Here is a 26,597-nt window from a genome sequence, read left to right on the forward strand (position 1 = left end):
TTCTGTCTATAAAATGGGTGATGGTAGGAGTGAAGTGACTCATGTATATGGAAGTCTCTTACCTAATTGCTTAATAAATGTTGACCTGTCTCTCTTTTTTCCTGCCTGTCCTCCCTATCCTACTATTGACTTAATGGTAATCCACTGAGTTATAGACATAAATATGGATATATATTACCAAATATATGAATATGAATGAAGTAGTCATGAATAAACTGCAGTGTTAATTAAGTTAAGCTGTTGGTATTCACAGTGCTCCTTCTAGGATTTGACTATGACTAACATTAATGGCCAGCTGAGGAGCATACTATCTAAGAACACAGGACCTAGGTGAGACAGCAGAGGTCTGGATTTTAATTATAACTCTGGAACTTACTGTCTGATAAGTTAGTACCCTCCCTTTAACCCAATTTTCTCATCTGAAAATTGGAAGTGATAATAATTAATAAGAACCATTAATAAAGGTTAATATTTGATAGGACCCTATGTTTAAAGAGCTTAGGACAATGCTAAATGCATAGTCAGAACTCAATAAATGCTAGCTATTCCAATTATTGTACAAGACCTGAGTTTATATGTAATAATATATTAATTTTATAATATAAATAACTACCTTAAAACAAGCATGTTATTAACATTATCTTCATTTTAAAATCATACCTTTGTGAGTGGAAATGCAGGGGCAAGAAGGAAGGAAGATTTATTGTATTAATTCATTTCACTCCTACCCTGTTTCTGCTTCGCCTTAAACATCAGATAGCTGGAGTTTAGGGGTATTCCTGAAAAAAAAAAATCTGAAGGTTAATGTGTATCATCTACATGCTCCAGAACATAAGCATATTGCTGGCTGGTCAGATCAAGGTGAAACACAGTGGAACAAACCTATGATGGCCACACCTCTATTTTAAAGCTACCTGGGGGTGGGGGCTACTGAAGCATAGCTATTTTAACAAATAGGAGTAGGAGAGATTAATTACTTTTTACTGTCATTCAACAACTTGTCACCCAGGGAGTAACCTCATTTCTCCAATTCCCATAAATTTAATAGAGGTCACATAGTGGCCTACTTGGCTGAAAAGCATTGCTCCTGAAACCCTGATGGTACTTTTAAGTCTGCTCATGTGTGAACATAATTCTCTGCATCTCTTAGCCCCACACACTCTGTCTCTCCCAGGGAGACACTTTAGTAGATCTATGTGGCACCATGTGGGAAGTTACAAGTGATGAGCTCTCTGATTCATTCCTCTTTCGTGTAACAAAATGATAGAAAATTTAAAATCAATGGGTGTTATTCTAAAGTGTAGAGCTTCTTTCCACTCTGTTAAAGGAGTATAAAAAGATATTTATTGAAATTTAAAACTATTAGTAATGAGACCCTTGCAATGAACATCTAGTTTGGCATCTAAAAAGAAATTTTAAAGATCTCATTTAAAAACTTGCAGGTTAAGTTGGTGGTTAGCTCTTGTGCCTAATTCTCAACTCTCAGATGCATTAACCCAGATGAAGAGATTTCTAAAAAGCAAAATGACTGCAAAGATGAGCCAGACACCAGGTGGAATTTAAAAACAAAACAAAACAAAACAAAAGGAAGAGCAGATGATAAAAAGTAGATTATTATCTATATCTATTGCATGCCCAACACAGAGACACAGGGCCTTTTGTAACTAGAAGGCTGGCAGTCCACAACTTTGTTCAAGGACTTATTTGGGGGATTCTCGGTGCTATTTCATCTCCTAATTCCACTAATAGTACCTCTCTTTATATATGGATAAATGTTAATCCCTTTCACATTTGGGAAATGGAAATTGACAAGCAGTGATTTATTTCATCTTGAGATATGAAGTTGATGAGAAGAAATGGTGAAAGAGCAGTAAACTCTAGAGTTTAAATTATGTGTTTTATTTTGTTTTGTTTTGTTTTGTTTTCCCTTCCAATTCTCCTGGCAAAGACAGTTCTGTGTGTAAGTTCTAACAGCACCGCAGTGAACTACAAGGACAACCAAGAAGAAACCACCAACCAGTCTCAAGCAAACATTTGACTTGGACCAGTCTCATAAAAAGACAGGCTTTTGGAAAGATTCTACATGGTAGGAAAGAAAGGGAAGCATTAAACTCAGGTGTAATCCAGAAAACATATTTTCCAAAAGAAAATCATTGGGAGTTGTAATGAGACACTCTACCCAATGTCTAACAGAGGTACTAGGTACTAAAATTAAAAAAAAAAAAAAAAGTGAATAGAGGGGCACCTGGGTGACTCGGTAGGTTAAGCGTCTGCCTTGGGCTCAGGTCATAATCTCAGGGTTCTGGGATCAAGCCCTGTGTCAGGGTCCCTGCTCAGTGGGGAGTCTGCTTCTTCCTCTCCCTCTGCCCCTCTCTCTGCTCATGCTCTCTCTCTCTCTCTCTCAAATAAATAAACAAAATCTTTTTTAAAAAAGTGACTAGAATAATTTAGGACCATGAGTCTGATGTAGAGGAAAGATAAGTTTATATTAAAAAAATCAATTCTAGCCTCTGCTGCTAACTAGGGCAAATCAGTAGACCCCTTTTTATTGTTATGTTAATCACCATACATTACATCATTAGTTTTTGATGTAGTGTTCCATGATTCATTGTTTGTGCGTAACGCCCAGTGCTCCATGCAGAACGTGCCCTCCTCAATACCCATCACCAGGCTAACCCATCCTCCTACCCCCATCCCCTCTAGAACCCTCAGTTTGTTTTTCAGAGTCCATCGTCTCTCATGGTTCATCTCCCCCTCCAATTTCCCCCCCTTCATTCTTCCCCTCCTGCTATCCTCTTCTTTTTTTTTTTTCTTAACATATATTGCATTATTTGTTTCAGAGGTACAGATCTGTGATTCAACAGTCTTGCACAATTCACAGCACTCACCATAGCACATACCCTCCCCCATGTCTATCACCCAGCCACCCCATCCCTCCCACCCCCCACCACTCCAGCATCTCTCAGTTTGTTTCCTGAGATTAAGAATTCCTCATATCAGTGAGGTCATATGATACATGTCTTTCTCTGATTGACTTATTTTGCTCAGCATAACACCCTCCAGTTCCCCACGTTGTTGCAAATGGCAAGATCTCATTCCTTTTGATGGCTGCATAATATTCCATTGTATATATATACCACTTCTTCTTTATCCATTCATCTGTCGATGGACATGTTGGCTCTTTCCACAGTTTGGCTATTGTGGACACTGCTGCTATAAACATCAGGGTGCATGTACCCCTTCGGATCCTTACATTTGTATCTTTGGGGTAAATACCCAGTAGTGCAATTGCTGGATCGTATGGTAGCTCTATTTTCAACTTTTTGAGGAACCTCCATACTGTTTTCCAGAGTGGTTGCACCAGCTTGCATTCCCATCAACAGTGTAGAAGGGTTCCCCTTTCTCCGCATTCCCGCCAACATCTGTCATTTCCTGACCTGTTAATTTTAGCCATTCTGACTGGTGTGAGGTGGTATCTCTTTGAGGTTTTGATTTGGATTTCCCTGATGCCAAGCAATGTTGAGCACTTTTTCATTGGTCTGTTGGCCATTTGGATGTCTTCTTTGGAGAAATGTCTGTTTATGTCTTCTGCCCATTTCTTGATTGGATCATTTGTTCTTTGGGTGTTGAGTTTGATAAGATCTTTATAGACTTTGGATACTAGCCCTTTATCTGATATGTCATTTGCAAATATCTTCTCCCATTCTGTTGGTTGTCTTTTGGTTTTGTTGACTGTTTCGTTTGCTGTGCAAAAGACTTTTATCTTGAGTCCCAATAGTTCATTTTTGCCCTTGCTTCCCTTGCCTTTGGCGATGTTTCTAGGAAGAAGTTGCTGCGGCTGAGGTCGAAGAGGTTGCTGCCTGTGTTCTCCTTTAGGATTTTGATGGACTCCTTTCTCACCTTTAGGTCTTTCAACCATTTGGAGTCTATTTTTGTGTGTGGTGTAAGGAAATGGTCCATTTTCATTCTTCTGCATGTGGCTGTCCAATTGTCCCAACACCATTTGTTGAAGAGACTGTCTTTTTCCATTGGACATTCTTTCCTGCTTTGTAAAGATTAGTTGACCATAGAGTTGAGGGTCCATTTCTGGGCTTTCTATTCTGTTCCATTGATCTATGTGTCTGTTTTTGTGCCAGTACCATACTGTCTTGATGATGACAGCTTTGTAATAGAGCTGGAAGTCTGGAATTGTGATGCCACCAGCTTTGCTTTTCTTTTTCAACATTCCTCTGGCTATTCAGGGTCTTTTCTGGTTCCATACAAATTTTAGGATTATTTGTTTCATTTCTTTGAAAAAAGTGGATGGTATTTTGATGGGGATTGCATTGAATGTGTAGATCACTCTAGGTAGCTCAGTAGACCTCTTTTAGCATAGGTTTTAATACCTGTCAAATGGAGCAAATTATTTTATCTACTTCATGGAGATACTAAGAAGTTAAATGTAATTATATACTTGAAAATATTTTAGAAATTATCAAAATTCATTAGTAATGGAGTCTTTAATATCTTTCATTTTTTTAGAGATTGTCTACATTTCTGATTTGATTTTGTAAATTATTCTTTACTTATTGCTTCTGGCTTAAAATTAATTTTGCAATTTAATTTTTAGTTCTTTATAATTTTATATCTTCTAATTCCCTAATCTCACTTTTTCAAAATAAGCAAAGAATACTACTTCTTCAAATTATCTTTCATATTTTGGTTAGAGAGAATATCTTCAAGATTCAGTGTTGGGCTTTCCACTTTCTCTATCTTTGGCTGCATTCTTTCTAGATAGGCTTCATTCTCAGACTGACATTTGTACCATGTAGCAAAAAAGGTTCCCTCAACACTGGACTCGTGCAATTAAAACATCTGTATCTTTAAAAGCACTACCATGTGGGGTAGATGCAGTTCTCTGGAGTAGTTAAAATGTGTAGCATGGGGAAAGAAATGCAGAACATGCCAAAACACCAGGCTTCCATGACAGAGCTCATAGAAATTAACAAGGAAAATAGTTAGAACATAGAAGACAAATGATAAAGGATCTGGGCAGAGAATCCATCAATAATGAAATAAGAAATGACTAACAAATTTGCAAAAAAGGTTTAGTCTTACAAGTAACTAAGGAAAGTAAGTGGTAAAGTTTCAAAGAATATTAATAAGCAAACTTAAATAGCTGTTGGCAAAGAGATGGAAATAAAAGCTATGATTTTTTTTTCCTGAGTGAAGCACAGAAGCATACAACAAACTTACGTATAGAAAAACTAAAATAAATGAGTTATGTATTTAAACATGTTAATGAAAGAATTGCAGAGGAAAAAAAAAAAAACCCTAAGGAAAGCAAGAGAGAAAAAATAGCCAAGATTAAATCCAAAATCAGTGAATTAGAAAGCAGAATAGGAGAATTAACAAATTGTTCTAAGAGTTCATTGTTTTCAGAAAAAAACAATAGTCAAACCTCTGGCAATTCTAGTTAAGAAATAAACAAAACAAAACTACAAAGTACTGAGAGTGAGAAAGGGAATGACATAACTAATAACACAGGCATTTAAAATGTTCTAAGAATATGATGTTCTTCACTGTAATGACAGATTTTAAAATCTGAGTGAAACCAAAAATTTTCTAGGAATATATAAATTAATAGGATTGATGAAAAACACTGAAATCTGAACAGAACAATAACCAAAGAAAAAAGAAGTGAAAGGAATTCTGTTCAAATTTTTTTTCAACTATTTATGTCAAAATGTTCCACAGTGTTGAAAAAGATGAGAATCTTTCCAGTTTGTTTTACAAAGCTGGCATAAGTCTGATACCAAACCGTGATAAATGTAACTAAAAATAAATTGCATATTTGGAAAAAAGTCAAATTATATAATTAATAAATGAAAAGAAGTCAGTAAGAATTAGAACAATACAATTTAAAAATGAATAAAATTTATGAACAAACAGTACACACACACACACGGCCAATAAACCTAAGAGGTTGAGCTAATAATCAAATTAAGGTAAGATGCCCCCGTTTTTGCCCATCTGACTCACAAAGAATAAATAGATTAAAGCATTGCTAATACCTAGTGTGGGTGAGGGTAAAGAGAAACAAGAATTTAAATATTTTGTTAGTTAAAGGGTAAAACGTTTCTGTAGGAGCACTTTCATAATTATGTTTTAAGATGTGTTTTTTAGATTGCGATGTATACTCCTGATGTAGCAATTCCGGTATGTAAGAAAACCTTATGACATATAGACTATAACAGTTTGGAAATGATCAAATGTGTGGGCAAAGATGTATATTCAAGGCTGTTCAATGTACATTATTTATGACATTGAGAACTTTCAATGTCACTAGAGAAATTTCTCACTGGAGAAAACATTAAATGGGGATCCAGTATAATTATGCCACCATCTAAAAAAAATGGTATACATCTATATTTATTATGTCCATTGTATATTCAAAGAAACAATCAAAAAAGCAGGTTACATAGTAGTATAGATAATGAATAATATAATTTTTGTAAATTGAAGGATAAAGACATGATGATAGATAGATGATAGATAGATGATAGATGATAGATAGATGATAGATGATAGATAGATAGATGAATAGTTATATCCACACCAATATCTAATAGTAATCATTTTTTAAATAATAGAACCGTTTGTTTTTTCTCTTTATAACTTCTTAATTATCTAAATTTCTAACAGTTTAGTAGAGTTCTTTTCCCTATTTGTGGTGAACAGCCAGTTCTGTTTCATTTTGTTTTTCTCCCAATTACTTGTGGATTGATACTTTATTAAATACAGTAAAAATGAATTACTAGGAAAAAATGAAGTAAAAAAAAGACAAAAATACAAAATCTAATTTTTTATTATAAGATTCAACAGATATAATATTTCTCTGCTGAACTCCTATAAAGGTTCCTGAATATTTACTGTTTCTTTACTATTTCATCATAAATCAGTAGTTCATGGAATGACATTGTGTAGCACTAGTGTAGTGATTAAAGACACAGACTTTATGGCCAGACATCAAGTTAAAAATCCCAGTTGCTAACTCTACAGAGTAATCTATAGAGTAATCTATAGAATAATCTACAGAGTAATCTGCCTGAGCAGATTACTTAAACTCTCTGAACCTCAGTTTCCTCATCTGTGAAATGAGTTCTATGGACTGAATGTTTGTGTCCACCCCCCTCTCCCGCAAATTCTTATGTTGAAGCCTAATCCTCAATGTCATGGTATTAGGGGGTGAGCCTTTGAGAGGTGATTAGGTCAGGAGGATACAGCCCTCATGAATGGGATTAGTGTCCTTATAACAGAGACACCAGTGAGCTCTCTGGCTGGCTTTCTTTCTGTCACGTGAGGTTACAATGAGAAGTCAGCTGTCTACAATCTGAAAGAGGGCCTCACTAGAACTCGACCATACTGACACCCTGATCTTGAACTTCCCGGTCTTAAGAACTGTGAGAGAGAACGGTTTCATTTTTAAGCCACCCAATCTATGGTATTTTGTTATAGCATCCTGAACTAACACAATGGACATGAAAATAATGCTTCATATTGTGATTATTAGATGGGGTAATAGATGGAGAACACTTAGAACACTGCTTGTAACTATTTAAGCACTATTTAAATGTGTGCATTTGTTATTACTAGTATTGCTTTTATAAAAAGAAGTAAAGTTTAATAATGGGCAAAATAGAGCCAATGATATAGCAATCAATCTTGAGATTCTCCTAGAATGCAGAGGTGAAAAAAATCAGAAAACCTAAAGAATGGATATATAAGATGCAACTTAAGAATTACTTTCTTAAGAAAGAAAACACAGCAGTTGGAATAAGACCAATAATCAAAGATGTAACTGAAGAAAAGTTTTATAAGTTAAAAAAAATACCTGAGTATGGAAACACAATGAATGTACCTCTTTCCAGGTAAAATAGATGAGAATAGAACACATCTGAATTCATGATAGCAATAATTTCAAATTATAAGAAGATAGAAAAAAATACTACAAGCTTGAGGAAAAGGAAGAAATTTCAGTACAGCAAGATTTTTAAAATTATGTCTGGTTTCATTAAAAAAGTGCTATGTTTTTTCTTCTCTACTTGCTAAATACAAGAATATAAATGGAGAACTATGTATTTGCAGAGAAATGGTTATGTGCAAGAAATGTATATTCAGCCATGTTAATTTGCATGTGTAATGTTAACAAAAATACATTCTCAGCTATGCACTAGCTCAGAAAAGTTACCATTCACATAAGCCCTCTTGAAAAAATTACTTGGAAGGGCGCACTAACAAACTGAAAGATGATTAAGAAAAAAAATAAATAATGAAATCATCATACAAGAGAACTTGCCAACAACTTCCCTCTACGATTCCCTCTATCACTAAACACAACCCTCATTTCACGGCAAATGTCCTCAAACAAGAGTCCACACTGATGAGAAAGTAGAGGGATGGATGCATCTGTTCACAGTGGCTTCTGAATAAAACTTCAGAGCAAACCTTAGTATGAGTTACTATTCCTCATTATAGGAATCAGTCCATAATTTGACACAGAAGAACCCTATGGAAAAGTCCCTCAGATATGATTTATCTTCTCATCCAAAACCCCAGTTAAACATGATTACAATTGTTCTAAAAAGAAGGTAGGGAAGGAAAAAATGAAAGACACCTAAATACTAACATGGTAATTTTTAAATTAAACTTTACTTTGAGATAATTATAGATTTATATGAAGTTGCAAGAAATAATATAGAGATCCCATGTATTCTTTATGCAGTTTCTCCCAACAGTAAAGTCTTGCAAAATATAGTACAGTATCACTACCAGAATATTAGAATTGATACAATCTACCAATCTTAAGGTTTCTCCAGTTTTACTTGTACTCATGTGTGTGTTGTGTGTGTATTTAGTTCTGTGCAATTTTAAGATCTGTAGATGCATGTATTCACCCAAGATATAGGGCAGTTCTATCACTACAAGGATTCCTTCCTATTGGCCTATATTTATAACCACAACACCCATCCCATCGCTAACCACTAATCTCTCACAATCACTACTCTGTTCTCCTTTCCTACAATTTTGTCACATAATAATGCGGTATGTAACCTTTTGGGGTTGGCTTTTTTCACTCAGCATAATTCTCTAGAGATTCATTTAAGCCATATGAATCACTCTTTTTTCCTTCATATTGCCAAGTAGTATCCATTCATCCATCATTGCAGTATCTCATAGAATGGGTGTACCACAGTTTGTTTAATCATTCAGCCACTGAAGGATATCTAGACTGCTTCCGGTTTGGGGTTGTTATGAATTAAGTTCCATAAACATTCACGAATGAATTTCTGTGTGAACATTCATTTTTCTAAGATAAGTGGCAGGAGTGCCACAGTGTTGAGCTATATAGTAGTTGCATGTTTAGTTTATTAAGAAACTGCCATATTGTTTTCTCCAGTGGCTGTACCATTTTACATTTCTGTCATCAAGGTGTGAGTGATCTCATTTCTCGGCTTTTTCAACTTTTGGTATCATTACTATTTTTTATTTTAGCCATTCTGTAGTTATAATTTACCGTTTTAATTTGCATTTCTCTGACTAATGATGGTAAACAATAAACTGTTGAGCAACTTTTATGTGTTTATTTGCATCTGTATGTCTTTTTTGGTGAAATGTCTGTTCACATCTTTTGCCCACTTTCAAATTGGATTGTTTATTTTTTTCTTTTTTACTGTTGAGTTTCGGTTCCATTATGGTCAGAAAATACATATTCTGAATGATTTCAGTGTTTTCAATTTGTTGAGATTTGTTTTATGCTCCACAATATAGTCTATATAGGTGATTTATACATGGGTGCTTGGGAAAAATATGTATTCCACTGTTGTTAGGTGAAGTATTTTATATGTATATATATGTCAATTAACATCCTGTTGGTTGATTGTGTTGTTTGAATCTTCTGTGTCCTTGGTGATTTTTTTTTCTAGTGTTTTTATTATTTGCTTAGAGAGGGATATTGAAATACCCAACTATAATTGTTACATGGGTATATTTTAATACATTTTAGTTTTGTAATTGATAACATATAAAAAGAAGCAAAGCATATAAGAAAGATGCAAAAATTATATACAATATATAATTTATTATGATATAAAACATGAAAATTATAGAAAGAAATATGCAAAAACAAATTTTTTTCACTGTGTATTTTTTTATTGTTGAGGTACAATTGACATAGAATATTATATCAGTTTAGGTGATATGGTTTCAGGTGATGTAATGATCTGATATTTTTGTATATTGTAAAATTATCACCACAGTAAGTCTTAAGTCACAGTAAGTTAATATCCATCCCAGACATAGTAACAGAATTTTTTTCTTGTGATAACTTTTAAGATTTAATTTCTTCGGGGCACCTGGGTGGCTCAGTCATTAAGCGTCTGCCTTCGGCTCAGGTCACGATCCCAGCGTCCTGGGATCGAGCCCCACATCGGGCTCCCTGCTCCGTGGGAAGCCTGCTTCTCTCTCTCCCACTCCCCCTGTTTGTGTTTCCTGTCTCGCTGTGTCTCTCCCTGTCAAATAAATAAATAAAATCTAAAAAAAAAAAAAAAAAGATTTAATTTCTTCACAACTTTCATATATGCACTATAGTATTACTAATTATTCTCACTATGGTGTACATTACACCTCCATGACTTATTTATTTTATAACTGGAAGTTTGTACCTTTTGATTCCCTTTACCCATTCTCCCACCCCCACCCCCTGCCTCTGGCAACTACCAATCTGCTCTCTGTATCTAACCTTGGTTTTGGTTGTTGTACGATTCTTTCAATATATTATTGAATTTGGTTTGCTAATATCTTGTTGAAGATATTTACACCTGTAATTAGCAGGGATATTAGAAATAAGCCATAAATTAATTGCAATTATATATTATGATAGGGTTATGGGTAAGTTATTCTCTATCTTTAGATTTTTGTGTGTGTGATTCCAAAAACAATATAAAAATCTTAAAAATTACTTATTGGATGGATGACATATACTCTTATTTGTAGATATTTGATAACTAAAATAATGCCACATTTTTCAAGTTTATTGTTCCTCCCTAGATCTTCAGGAATCACTCAAAATTATGTTTCAGAAATATAGTGGGCAAACACTCATCATACAATATCCTATTAACAATATTAGTCTTGCTAATGATGATCTTAATTTAAAAAAGAATACATGGTTGCATTTTTAAGAACAGGACCTCCAAAATAATATTTAATGTTGGTTATTTCTACTGTTATTGGGCTTTATGTTATTTTTATCTGTGTTTTTAAACAAACTTTGACATTTCTTTATGACACAATTTCTGAAAATAGTTTTGATATTTATTTCTTAAAAGACATGTGAGATACTTTAGAAAAAATATTTTATAACTCCAAAGTATTATTATCTTCTTTTCAGAAAATTATCAAATAAATACATAAATTAAAAATTGAGCCTGTGATTCTAATTTATTCCTGAAACTTTTTATATTGAAACTTTTTATACTGAAATATTGTACTGAAACTTTTTATATTGAAATTTTTTATACTGAAATTTTAGTATTTAGCTTTTCATTAAAACTACAGCTATACCCATAAGAGTCTTCACTGTATTTTCCCTTAAATAATATGCTCTTAATTTGTCCATCCATGCTTCATTCAAAAATATTTTAGTCTTCCTTTGGAAATAAAAAATTAACACCTAATATTAATTTTTCCCAATTCAAAGTCTCCTCACTGATATATTATCAGGTAGTTTAAAAGTTTTTATTCCATTATGTTCTTGACTTATTTCACCTAAGGCTTACATGTATAGTTTTAGGCAAAAATAAGTTGAACAAAGTCACCCTTCCTACATTCAAATTCACACATCCTTTATCTTCTAGAGAATTAACTTCTGTACAAATGTCTGCATGGAAATTTAAAAATTCAGTAAAATATCTGGAATTTTTAAACAATACTGATACCAGTGTTTTGTCTACATTTGCCTCTAATTCTACCTTTAATTTCAGCATATTTGATAACAATTTGCTGTATTGCAAAGCTTATTTCAAAGACATCTAAAGATTGATCATTTTTATTCTTTTCCTGGCCTTCAATCTTATAGAGGTAGAGAATACTGCAGTTGTTAGAAGATCAGGCATTTATTCTTCACTTTCTCTCAGTGTTTGTGGAAAAAGCCTTTAATATTATTAAATCTGAAGGTCTGCTTCCTCTTGCCATGTAAGATCTGAATGCCCTCATGGAAGTTATTCCTTGACTTTCTGAATGGCCCACAAAGAGTTTGCCTGAGAAAGAAGGTTTATCTGCTCCATCACATCAGAGAAGAACACGACAGGAAAGGACAAAGTATGCACACAATGTGTGTCTTATTTGCATCTTTTTTATTTGTGTAGGATTTTATATGAGTTCAGGAGGTTTGGGTATTTGAGACTTGAAAAAAGTGTTGATTTCATTTTGAAGATCAAGTTAATCAAGAAGGTCTAGAATTTTAATGACTTGATATACTAACAAAACACAATTTTACTCATTGTTTTTCTACTGATTTGGGCTTTATAAAGAGTTATTCACAAATCTTTTCTTCTGAAAAATTGTCTATTTAGGTATTTCTGGGTCCTATAGGATCAGATTGCTAAAAGAGGGGAGATGCTGATGCTGTCCCAAGCTGCTATGATCAAACTATAGTGCTTTTTTTTTTTTTTACAGATTTTATTTTATTTATTTGAGAGCCAGAAAGCAGGAGCTGAGGGGAGAAGCAGAGGGAGAGAGAGGGAGAAGCAGGCTCCCCGCTGAGCAAGGAGCCCGATGCGGGACTCTATCCCAGGAAGCTGGGATCATGACCTGAGCTGAGGGCAGATGCTTAACCAACTGAGCCACTCAGGTGCCCCACTACAGTGCTTTCTTAAATTATATTTCAAGATCTTTTTATAACCACCTTGATATTTGTGAGGGTCAGACTCAGGAATAGTTACTAAATCAGTGTTAAATGTTTTGTCTCTTTTATTACCAATTAATCAGGTAATCTTTATAAAACATCCAAACTTAACATTGATTGAGGTCATCCACAAATAGTCTTTCCTTTTTTTTCCCAGAATAATTGAGAAAAGAGTTTTATAATATAGACTCTGAGGATCCTTTTAAGAACATGAATAAAATTTGACTATTTTCTAAAAGATAATTTGAAAGACTCTTATGTTTGATTATATATATATATATATAGTTGTTACAAGAAAAGGGATAATAGGGACATCTGGGTGGCTCAGTCGGCTAAGCATCTCAGCTCAGGTCATGATCCCAGGGTCCTGGGATTGAGTCCCGCATCAGGCTCCTTGCTCAGCAGGGAGCCTGTTTCTCCCTCTCCCTCTGCCTACTGCTCCCCCCGCTTGTGCTCTCTCTCTCTTACTAATAAATAAATAAAATCTTAAAAAAAAGAAGAAAGGGATAATAGCTTATATGTCTAAAGAGCTCTTAAATTAATAAGAAATTAGCATGTCAATGGAAATAGGCAAGGAATAAAAAACAGGAATTTACACAGAGCTAAACCTAGCCAAAATTCATTTTAAAAAGATCTATCTAATGCAAATTAAAATGTAAAGGCAGTAATTTTTGTCTGGCGATTAGTATTAGATTCAATAAATATTTATTGACCAAATAAATGAAGCAACATTTTTCACCTATCAAATTGGGAAAGACTTTTAAATGATATGAATTCTCACAATTGACAGGATATCCAAGCAAAAAATAATAGTATCATGTAACTACCAATTTAAACTATGATATTAAACATCTAGATTCTAGATTTTATTTTATCTTACAGCTTTTGTATGAAATTAAGAAGAAAAATACATTTTAGAACAGAATATAGTCATTCTCAAACGAATTTCACTTTAAAAAATAATTGACAATAATGTTAATGTAAATGGCAAGCCAATCTCAACTTAATCTATAAAAGAAAAATTAGTTTATATCATTTAAACAGTGTTTAGAATACAAGAAATTTTATATTAAGGTATATATAAATAGGTATTAATTCCAAATATTACTATCCCCAGTGAGAAAATTTTCTCCAGTATATGGTCAGATGGAGATAGAAAGTGCAAAAATGTAGATATTCTGAATAAGGTCACTAAACAGAAAGCGGGGCTTCATCTTCTGCATCAGCCTTAATTCCAAGGAACAGTAGAAAACTCTAGGGAAAATAAAGTGCCAATCTACCCTTGTCATTAACACTTCTTAATGTTTGGGGTTCTCCTAAAAAATTAATTATCTTCTTCATCTACAGTTTATCTATGGTGCCCAGAAACCATTGACTTCTTGGAATTTTTATTAAGAATTCCACATTCTTGCCATGTTTTTCAGATACTGTGGCATCTGCCAATAAATTCTAATAAATTTTCACTTCTATTCTTTCAATAACATCTTAGAGAATGTGATTCAGACTCAAATTAATCACTGATCATGTTAATGGTTCCTAGGAGTTTACTTCTGATACCCCTTATTATATTAAATCAAACTTGATAGTGTGCTAGATCATTGCTCAGCTGGGTTTTCATAAAAGCACTGGTATTTAATATGATTTACACCTGGTTTTCTGTTAATATCTTTGCTTATTGTATGCTTTATTTTTAAAACAGACATTCTTAACAAATGGCACCCACTTAAAATATATCATGCTTTTAAAATATTTTACAGGAAGCATTTTACAGTAAAATGTGTTACTTATTTTATATGATAGTCACATAATGGTGAACAGGAACAACTTATTTAATTTATAATCAAAATATTAATGTTTACCTTGTAGTTTGGAAAAAGGATGCATACATGTACATGTTTTGCTTATATAAAAGATCAACTACCTGCCAAGATTATTAGGAAATTTAAAGTATTATTTTTTTTTTAAGCTTTGCAGCAAAGGGGCAGCTCTGGGACAACCATTTGAAGCATCTGCTGAAGATATAGCAAGTGTGGCAAGTTTCATCGAGACAAAGCTTGTTACGTGCTATCTACGCATGAGGAAACCCGACCTTGCCCTGAATCATGCACACAGGTAAAATGAAGTATTAATAACTGCAAGTAAATACTGTTCATGCAAGCAGAGGGCACTATGTGAGCTTGTATAATCAACTTCCATTTCATTTAAATTTAAAGGCAAAACTTTACTACTTGATTTATGTTAAGCTAGACAATCATTGGGAGCACAAAGGGCATCTCAAAACCTAATGGAAGGAACAGACACATAAACAATTACTCATAATGCAGGGTAAGATAAAAAGGCAGGTAACTGGAGTAGCAAATTATTACAGCAAGAGAAGAGAGAGTGAATAAGGTAAGTAAGGGATGAGAAGGATTTCCAAAACTGCACACGATCTGGAGAATGGCAGAAGGAAATTTGGACTGTAAACCACAGGCAGAAACTTGATGTTCATGGCTTATTTGGTGACAGGATAGCTGAATCACGGGATGATATGCAAGGGTAGGTGTGACAGCTGTCCAAAGGTGCAAAACACTTATCATTGTCTGTAAGGATTTCTTTTTCATATTTCTATCCTTCTTCAGAAGTCTGTATCATTATGTTATCTTGTGGCTTCCTAGAATCCCCAAGCCTACCCAGACCTCTTTTTCTCTATTTTTTTTTGGGGGGGGATGGCTTTGTTTTTGTTTTGTTTATTACTTACTTTTTTATTATTATGTTAATCACCATACATTATATCATTAGTTTTCGATGTAGTGTCACAGACCTCTTTTTCTTCTATAAACATATACCTCTCATATGTCCTGTTTCCTAAAGGCCTTGCTCTTACCGTGGGTAATATTCAGTTTAATCTACAGCAAAGATACAAATGATTGTTACACCTTTCAAATAACTTTTTCCTTAGAATTATGATGCCTCCTCCCCTCCCTGCCTAACTTTGAACAATTTACCTAGAACTTTGTCTTGTCTATTCTCTGATCTCAGACGTCCTGTACTTCTTTTGGATACAAATAACAAAACTAATCTGAACATGAAAACATAATGCCTGCCTTGTTAATAACCACTAGGAAACATAGCTATCAGTTATACTAAGACCCATCTCATGAGTGGGAGATCTGCCAACATGGTAAACATTTACAGCTCCACATCCATGAGGATATAAAAGATCTACCCAAGATTCTCCACATTCATAAGGAGACCTCGAGTTTGTAGGCTTAAGCTTGCCATCAAGGACCTGCAGACAACAAAATCACTTTGAAATTCATAAGATAACCTTCTTGAAAGAAATTTTCCTGCTTAAGTAAACTACAGAACCTAAAGGCAGAGTCTCTTTGACACCAAAAAAAAAAAAAAAAAATCAAACCTATACTTTCTGGAAACATTTTATGCAGCTATAGTTTCCAAACCCAGTATCGAGACATACAGTCCGTCAAATAATTTTTGTCCATTTCCACTTAAAAGGACCAGTATTGGAAATGTAACATATATTTCAATATGTCAAAATATTGGAATTTCTGGGCTACTTGGGTGACTTGTGATCACAAGGGGAAAAATATTTTAAATTTGAACTGACCCAGAAAATTTATAGGCATATGTAAACAATAATAAATTGAGATGCACTGAAAGTAATTATTTATCACCTCCATGATTTTCACCACACATAAAAAAGATCACCAACATGGCCTGCATTTTAAGGAAAATATCTCCTGGCTATCAGAATGGTTTGATGGACTTTTAAATCATTTTTAATAATAAAAGAATTCCAAATGGTATGGTCATGTCAAAACTCAACTCAGTGTTATAAAAATAATTAATGAACATAAGTAAAAAATTCCACTGCAATCCAAATATAAGAAACAATAAAATGCTACCGGTCCTAAGAATGCCAAGATAAACTTCAATAGGTTCACGATTTAGATTTAGCAACTCTTGTTTTAAAACTAAGAGCACTCTGGGTGCCTGGGTGGCTCAGATGGTTAAGCGTCTGCCTTCGGCTCAAGTCATGATCTCAGGGTCCTGGGATCGGGTCTCGCGTCAGGTTCCCTGCTCAGTGCAGAGCCTGCTTCTCCCTCTCCCTCTGCCACTCCCTCTGCTTGTGCTCTTCTGTCTATCTCTCTGTCAAATAAATAAATAAAATCTTTAAAAAAAAAAAACTAAGAGCACTCTTTCAATACTTGAAAATTGCTGAGAGGAGGATATATAATGGTGAATATTAAAATGATCTTACATATTACACTTGGATTAAATTTCATCTTTTTTTTCTATTGTAAAATAATTTTTGCTTCTGTTTCTAAGTTGAACATTAAGTAAGAAATGCAAATCAATAGAGGTTAAACAGTCAATTCATACAATTAATAATGCACCAAGTGAGATAAATCATTTTCCTGGGCTTGTCATACTGCAGAAGTCAGTGCATAGGATTCTAATATTAAAGTGTTTTTAGAGATCTCAGATTTTAAAACAGAGTCTGATATATAATCAATAAATATGTTTCTCAAAATAAATTAATTAATCAGAATTCTCAATCTATAAATAGCTTACAACCATTAGTTATACAATGAATGCAGAATTTTGCTTTTGTATTATTACCACTTTGTGATGGTTGCTACTAATCATGAATCAAAATTAAAATATTCCTTTTTTGCATTTATTTGCATTTGCTAAGCATTCTTTCTTTAATTTTATGTAAATGTGAGGTCTGCTGCATATCTTTAGGAGATTTGTTAGCACAAAAATTAGCTTAAAAATCATCTGTAGTTTTGCTTCTTATAAAAATAAGTGCATATTGTTATGTCACCTACAAGATTACAAGAGCCGTAACTTTATGGTTTGAAGTTCAACAAAGATACATTTTGAAATCAATCAGGTGTGTATTGTTATTTAAAATATAATAATAAGTGATATAAAGGCTCTAGAAACAACTATTAACAATTGTTTTTCCTAATAACATGTCCAAAGTGGCAGATATGCCTATCATGCTTTGTTTTTGTTATTTTTTACTTCAACCAAAAGCTATGCCTAGCTTCACCAGTCAAACACATCAACTCTTGCTTACCTCATCAGACTAGTGCCATTGTTTATTAGGAAGTGTTTTGAATATTCCTAAGATAGATTTCTAATTACTGCTATCTTATCAAGAATAGAAATCCTGCTATAACTTTTTCTATCTTATAATTATATTTTGATGTATATAATTGTAAAGATTTTAATGGTGCATATCACTTTTTTGCATGTTCCTCATCTGTAGATTCTTGTTTGTTTTTGTTGCAGAATTTTGATGCCACAAGGTAGAAGGCAAAATGAAATCTAAAATACCAAATATATAGAAAACATCCTATTTTCAAAATTGTTTTATAATGGTGGCATCTACATTCATTCATTCATTCATTCATTCATTCATTCATTCAACAAATATTTATTGAATGCCTACCAAAACCCTGTGCTATGCAGTGGGAAAGCAGTTGTAAACAGGAAATGTATTATACACATTACGAGAAATGTCAAATTGTAAAAAACAAATAAATATTAATAAATATATGAGAAAAAAGAATATGATAAATGCTATGAAGGAAATAAACATAATTTCATGTTGCAGGGGCAGTATAGTATATTGAATCAGAGCAGAGTCTGGAATCTGACTGTCTAGGATTAAATTCTGACTCCCCACTCATTAGTTAGCCTGAGTTTAATTCTCTATTTAATATTGGGTTATAATTATAGTACCTACTTCACAAATATTATTTCACAAAGTTTTGTGAAAATTAAATCTAAACCCATGAATTTTTCATTCCACCTATGACAGAGTTACCGGTATTGGACCTGTCTTTCTACTGTAAACAACTGAAACTGGACAAAATATATGAGGCAACTATTTTTAGGCATTGGATAATGGTCACAGCAGAACCGTGATCCCTGACAGAAGGGAAATACATATGGTGAGCCCCACAATTTTCTCAGTTTTTTGCTGGGGTTATTTTCCTGCCCTAATTCAGGGAGATGGATATCAAGTTAAATTGTAGTCTCACTGAGCTGAGGAGGCCGAGATTAGAATACTAGGATGAAAAATAAGCTGTAATTTATAGGGTAAATGGCCAAAGAAGAGGTGGCAGTATGAGGGGATAGGGGCAGAAATCTGCATGAGGATATATTATAGGTTCTTGGCCAATGTGAGCAGTGAGACTCCATGTAGCAGAGATTGCCTGCTGCAGGACTAAGTGCTAAGTGGAAATATGAGAGGACCAGCAGTGATGAGACGTGTTGGAGTGACAGTGTGAAGAGACCTCACTGAGTACCTCAGGCATTCAGTTGAGACCCCAGAAAGGTCATGCTTCAGGAGTAAGGACCATGACCTCTAGAAAGGGCCACACCTTAGGATTAAGCCAAAAGAGATCTGCCCTAACAAAGACTAAAGCCAAGCATGACAAGAACAAGAGTATACACTATTTGTTTGATAGGAAAAACAAACAAACAAAAAAAATCAACAAGTTTACAGGGATGATGTCATAATCCCGATTCCTTACAAAGTTTCAACCAAAATGTCTGGCATAAAATTAAAAATTAATACACATGCAGAGAAGTAGGTAAATAAGTCTCATACTTAAGAAAGTAAACAAGCCATAGAAACAGACACCAAGATGACTCATATGTTGGAATTGGTAGAGAAAGATTTTCAAGAAGCTATGAAAAATAGGTCCAAGGCCCTTGAGATAAAGATAGTAATAATAACTGAAGAGATGAGAATCTCAACAGAAAAACAGAAACTAAGAAAAGAACCAAATAGAGATTTTAGTATAGATTAATAAAATATCTGAAATTTTGAAATGTACTGATTGACCTTAACATTAGTTTGGTGACTGCTAAAGATTGAAGATGAATTTAAAGAAATTACCCAATGTGAGAATGGAAAGAAGAGAGATTTGAAAAAATTAACCCACTTCAGTGACCTGTCCTCAGGGACAATAGCAGGAAATCTAACATACATGTAATTGAAGTCTCAAAGGGAAAGGGAAGAGAGAATAAGACATTAAAATAATTACTGAAAATTTTCCAAATTTGATTTAAAAAAAAGAATATCCAGTTAGCCCCAACTAGGATAAAAACAAAAAGAACTACATCTAGGAACATCATAATCAAACTCTTGAAAACCCAACAGGAAGAGAAATATTAAAAGCAGCCAAAGGAAAACAATACATTACATGCAGGGAACAATGACATAAATAACAGGTGACTTTTAATCAGAAATAATGGAGGCTGGGGTGCCTGAATAGCTCAGTTGGTTAAGCATTTGCCTTGAGCTCAGGTCATAATCCCAGGGTCTTAGGATCAAGCCCCCCATTGGGCTCCCTGCTCCACGGGGAGCCTACTTCTCCTTTGCCCTCTACCCCTCCCCCTGCTTGTGCTCTCTATCTCTCTGTCTCTCTCTCTCAAATAAATAAATAAAATCTTAAAAAAAAAGAAATAATGGAGGCCAAAATACAATGGGATAATTTTAACTGATTAAAGATAAATTATAAATAATAAGATTACATATTTTGATGTGAAATATTTGACTACAACACCACAAGGTCTGTGGGAGGGAGCACAAATGGAATTTTACTACTAATTATTTTACATGAGATAGTACAATATTAACTGTAACTAGTCTGTGTTAAATTAAGAATGCATATTATAATCCCAGAGTAAACCTTAAAAGATAGAAAAAGTACAGCTAGAAAGCCAATAGTGAACTTAAAATTATATACTAAAGATTTACTTAACTAAAAATAAGTCCAGAAAGGTGAAAGAGAGAAACAAATAATGAATGGAACACTGGAAGATAATAGCAAGATGGTAGAGTTGAACCAAACTCTATTAATAATTACATTAAATGTACATTGAGTAAACATTCTAATCAAAAGGCAAATATTGCCAATCTGGATTAAATCACAACATTCAACTATATGCTATTTACAAAAAGATATAGATTGAGATTAAAAGGAAGAAAAATGATGTACTATACAATAAACATGGAAACTTATTTTTATGTCAGGCTCAGGTATGTTAATATCAGACAAGACAGAACATAAAGAGTATTACCAGAGATAAAAATAAAACTCAATAAAATTCTGAAAATGTGAAATCTCACAGGGTTTGTTCCCTAACCACAATGGAATATGGTTAATGGAATTATATCAGAAATGATTAATAGTAAGATATCTAGAAAATCTCTCCAAATACTTGGAAATTAAACATTTAAATGACACATGGGTCAAAATATAAGAAAATAAAATAACTGATGCAAAGAGAAGTTACTTGAATCTCTGCTTTATCACTTACTAGCTTTGACTTCCACAAGAAATTTAACTTCTCTTTGCATCAGTTTTCTCATCTTTAAATATAAGTAAACTGCTTAAAGTCCTTCCTGAATCCAAAATATATCAGAATTGTATTTTATTTCAATTCCACCACCAATAACAAATGCAGATTATTTTTGATGGTATTTATTAATACCAATAAACTCTATATATGCATAGATGAGACTATTATTTTTAACATACTTTTTGAACCCATCAGAAACTCAATAAAGTAGATAATTTGAAAACTTCTATGAAAATACAACTCTTAAGTTGTTATATCAACTTTGAGGATAATTAAAATGCTCAGTGGTGATATAAGCTTAAAGCATTACAGATATTTGGAGACAGAGGAAGATGGTGGAGTGGGAGGACCCTAGGCTTGTCTCCTCATATGAACACAACTAGATAACTATCAAATCATCCTAAATATCCCAGAAATTGACCTGAAGACTGACAGAACAAACTCTGCAACTAAAGGGAGAAAAGAAGCCACATCAAAGAAGGTAGGAAGTGTAGAGACATGGTTTAAGGGAGAAACAAATCATGGGTGCTGTGAAGGGGAGGGAGCCATGATCACAGAGAAGGGCAAGGGAGAGAGGAGCACACAGGGGAACACACTAAGAGAATGTTTCCCCAAAGCCAATGGCTTGGAAAATGAGAGGGACTGAATTTCATAAGCTCTAACAACCAGTGGGGCTTAAAGCCTGGAGTTTAAAGGTCAGCGAGCTCTACTGGGATAGAGCCTGGAGGGCAGTGCCCTGTTTTGGAGAGAAGGCAGGCAAACAACCAAAGGGCAGACAGCATGGAAACAGCAATCTGTAGGTCTGCAGCATATGGAAGGGGTGAGGGGAGGGGGTAGGCTATCCACTTTTCTTGGAGCAAGTCCCTGAGAGGCAGAGTTCACAGAAACACCTCTCTGGGAACAAAGGAGCTGGCTGGCACTATTTTCCTCCCCTGTCCCTAGCATAAACACAGAGCTGACATTCACTGCCTAACTTGCTTACACCAACCCCCTCCCCATCTCTTCTCCCCCTTCCCTGCTCTGGCAGTTCTGCCATTCTCAGTCAAGCTTGCCTCAGTCCCAGTGCAGCAGGCCCCTCCCCAAGACCAATGCAAACCACCCACATCACCTGACCACAGAGTTCTGCAGGATCTCAGTTCTGGTGGAGTTGGTGTCAAGTTCATTTCAGAAGCAAACTAGAGCACACCTAGTTAAAATTCACGACATTAAGGCCAGGAACCAAACACTGCCCACAACAGGCAAGGAGAGCCTCTGCAGATGACTATCCTAAAGGATAAAGCAGCCAAAACACAATAGCAAAACACATGTAGTACACACTGGAGACACTCCCTGAAGCACCAGGCCCTGGGCACTGCAGAACCTCTTCTTCATAAGGCTATTATTTTCAAGAGCAGGACACATAGCTGGCTTTTCTAACAGAGAAAGAAAAGAAAGAAAACAGAAACTTAGACAAAATTCTAAGATGGAGGAATTTATCCCAAATGAAAGAATAAGGCCATGGCCGGAGATCTAAGCAAAAGAGATATAAGTAACATACCTGATTGAGAATTTAAAGCAATAATCATAAGGATACTCACTGGGCTTGAGAAAAAAATAGAAGACATCAGTGAGACCCTTACCACAGAGATAAAAAAAAAGTTAAAAAAAGAATCGATCAGAATGCAATAAATGAGATTGGAAACAGGCTTGATGCAATTTACAGCAGGCTGGAAGAAGCAGAGGAATGAATTCGTGATCTAGAAGACAAAATAATGGAAAATAATGAAGCTGAAAAAAAGAAAGAAGAATTATGCAACCCTAGAATAGATTTAGGGAACTCAGTGACTCCATCAAACATGATAACATTTGTATTTTAGGAATCCCAGAAGAAGAGAGAAAAGGGAGAAGAAAATTCATTTCAAGAAATAATAACAGAAAACTTCCTTAATCTGGGGAGGGAAACAGATATCCAGGTCCAGGAGGCACAAAGAACTCCCACCAGAATCAACACAAGCAGGCCAACACCAATTGCAATTAAATTTGCAAAGTATAATGATAAAAGAAATATCTTAAAAGCAAGACAAAAGAAGTCCTTAACTTACAAGGGAAAACACATAAGGCTAGCTGGATATTTCTCAACAGAAACTTGGCAAGCCAGAAGAGTGGCATGATATATTCAAAGTGATGAATGGGAAAAATCTGCAGCCAAGAATACTCTATCCAGCAAAGCTATCATTCAGAATAGGAGAGACTAAGAGTTTCCTAGACAAGCAAAAGCTAAAGGAGTTCGTGACCACTAAACCAGCCCTGCAAGAAATAATAAAGGGGACTCTCTGAGTATAAGGGAGAGACCAAAAGTGACAAAAACAAGAAGGGATCAGAGAAACCTCCAGAAACAATGACAAAACAAGTAATAAGATGGCTCTAAATACATATCTATCAATAATTGCTTTGAATGTAAATAAGCTAAACACTCTGATCGAAAGAGATAGGTGTCAGAATGGATAAAACCATCCATTTATAATTGCACCAAAAACAATAAGATATCTAGGAATAAACCTAACCGAAGAGGTGAAAGACCTGTACTCTGAAAATAAAACAATGATGAAAGAAATTGAAGATTACACAAAGAAATGGAAAGACATTCCATGCTTGTGGATGGAAAGAACAAATATTGTTAGAATGTCTATACTACCCAAAATAATCTACACATTTAAGACAATCCCTATCAAAATATCAACAGCATGAACTAAAACTAGAACTTCACAGAACTAGATCAAACAATCCTAAAATTTGTACGAGACCACAAAAGACCCCAAAAAGCTGAAGCAACCTTGCGGGGGGAGGTGGGAAGCAAAGCTAGAGGCATCAAAATTTTGGACTTCAAGTTATATTACAAAGCTATAGTGATGAAAACAGTATGGTACTTGCACAAAAAGAGATACATAGAACAATGGAACAGAATGGAAAATGCAGAAATAAGCCCACAACTATCTGGTCAATTAATCTTCAACAGAGCAGGAAAGAATATCTGGTGGAAAGCAGACTGTCTCTTCAACAAATGGTGTTGGGAAAACTGGACAGCAACATGTAAAAGAATGAAACTGGACCACTTTCTTACACCATATGCAAAAATAAATTCAGAATGGATTAAAGACCTAAATGTGAGACCTGAAACCATAGAAATCCTAGAAGAGAACATGGGCAGTAACCTCTTTGAAATTGGCCATAGCAACTTCTTTCTAGGTATATCTCCTGATGCAAAGTAGAAAGAGCAAAAATAAACTATTGGGGGTTCATCAAGATAAAAAAAACTTCTTCACAGCAAAGGAAACAATCAACAAAACTAAAAGGCAACCTGTGGAATGGGAGAAGATATTTGCAAATAACATATCCAATAAAGGGTTAGTATATATTTTGGATACATATATATATATATATATATATAAAGGACTTATAAAACTCAACACCCAAAAAATGAATAATCCAATTTAAAAATGGGCAGAAGACATAAATGGACATTTTTCCAAAGAAGACATCCAGATGGCCAATAGACACATGGAAAGATGCTCAACATCACTCACCATCAGGGAAATGCAAATCAAAATTACAATGAGATATCACCTCACACCTGTCAGAATGGCTAAAGTCAACAACATAAGAAACAACAGGTGTTGGTGAGGATGTGGAGGAAAGGGAACCCTCTTGCACTGATGGTGGGAATGCAAGCTGGTAAAACCACCATGAAAAACAGAATGGAGCTTCCTCAAAAAATTAAAAATAGAACTACCCTATGATCCAGCAATCACACTACTAGGTATTTACACAAAGAATACAAAAATATTAATTCAAAGGGATACATGCACCCTGATGTTTATAGAAGCATTATCTGCAATAGCCAAATCATGGAAACAGCCCAAGTGTCCATCTATTGATGAATGGATAAAGAAGTGGTATACATATATATATACATGTATACAAATATACCATCTACATATACATATGTGTATATATATATATATGGTAATATCAGCCATAAAAGAATGAAAAAGGGATACATGCACCCCAATGTTTGTAGCAGCATTATCTACAATAGCCAAATTATGAAAACAGCCCAAGTGTCCATCAACTGATAAAAGGATAAAGAAGAGTGTGTATATATATTATATATATATAATATATATATGTGGACACTTGGGCTGTTTTCATAATTGTATATATATATATAATTTCATATATATATACACACACACACACCAAGATTGTATGTACAATAGAATATTCCTCACCCATAAAAATGAATGAAATCTTGCCATTTTCAACAATGTGGATAAGCTAAAGAGTGTAATGCTAGAAGAAGTCAGTCAGAGAAAGACAAATACCACATGATTTCATTCATTTGTGGAATTTAAGAAATAAGACAAAGGGGAAAAAAAGAGAGGAGAGGCAAACCATCAGTTTATTCTCAAAGGGGTTCCCAGGGTTATCAGAGGGGAGCTGAATGGAAGGATGGGTTAAATAGGTGATGGGGATTAAGGAGTGCACTTTTTGTGATGAGCACCATGTGTTATATGGAAGTGTTGAATAACTGTATTGTACACTTGAAAGTGATATCACATTGTATGGTAACTGGAATTTAAATAAAAACTTTTTTTAAAAAAGCATTACAGATATTCAAGAATTTTAAAATGAACTTATAGTAGAAGAAACAGAAATTTTGCAAATTTCTTACAGATTTCATGAAATGAGATATTTTAAATATTGCACTTTCTTCTTTACCATAACTGAACATTCAAAATTTGGCCAAGGGTGACATCAGCAAGATAGCAGACCTGAAATTTCCCAGTTTGTATCCCCTTTCAACAACAATGATTTATCAGCCATCCACAGACAGAAGTGCCTTTGCAGGAGCTTTGGGATCTAGGTAGGAGATTGTGTACCCTGGTGGGGCAAAAGACCAGGAACTGTCTTGATAAGGCAGGCCCACACCAAGGAGGATGACTCACCTATAGTGGTTCCAGGTACAGACTTGGAAACAGCTCTGACCCCTCGATCCTGCCACTAGCACACCAAGGGACTTAGGAGAAGTCATGCCTGCCAATGGGCCCAGTGAAGTGACTTGAACCCAGCTTCAGTCCCTCTTCATCACAGTCTACAAGTAGTCCCACCATCCAAGAATCAGGTGGGAGACATGACAAGTCATGCCTCCAGAGCCAAAGTAATAGACCTCAGTCCAGGCTATGAAATCTGAAGCAGCCCTGGGACTTATTTTCAGCTC

General features: G+C 34.6%; 1 protein-coding gene across 1 annotated transcript in view; it reads left to right on the forward strand.

Moving 5' to 3' along the window:
• The window catches only part of SPATA16 (spermatogenesis associated 16), a 206,198-nt gene that overhangs the window by 37,608 nt on the left and 141,993 nt on the right, over positions 1 to 26,597 (forward strand). Inside the window, exon 2 of the mRNA XM_064575670.1 lies at positions 14,913 to 15,058. Coding sequence (XP_064431740.1) covers positions 14,913 to 15,058 — 146 coding nt within the window. The remainder of the gene's footprint in view (positions 1 to 14,912; positions 15,059 to 26,597) is intronic.

The sequence above is a fragment of the Mirounga angustirostris genome, unplaced genomic scaffold, assembly GCF_029215605.1.
Source record: "Mirounga angustirostris isolate CCGP_5_RB_7025 unplaced genomic scaffold, mMirAng1.0.hap1 SCAF_1, whole genome shotgun sequence".
Classification (NCBI taxonomy): Eukaryota; Metazoa; Chordata; class Mammalia; order Carnivora; family Phocidae; genus Mirounga; species Mirounga angustirostris.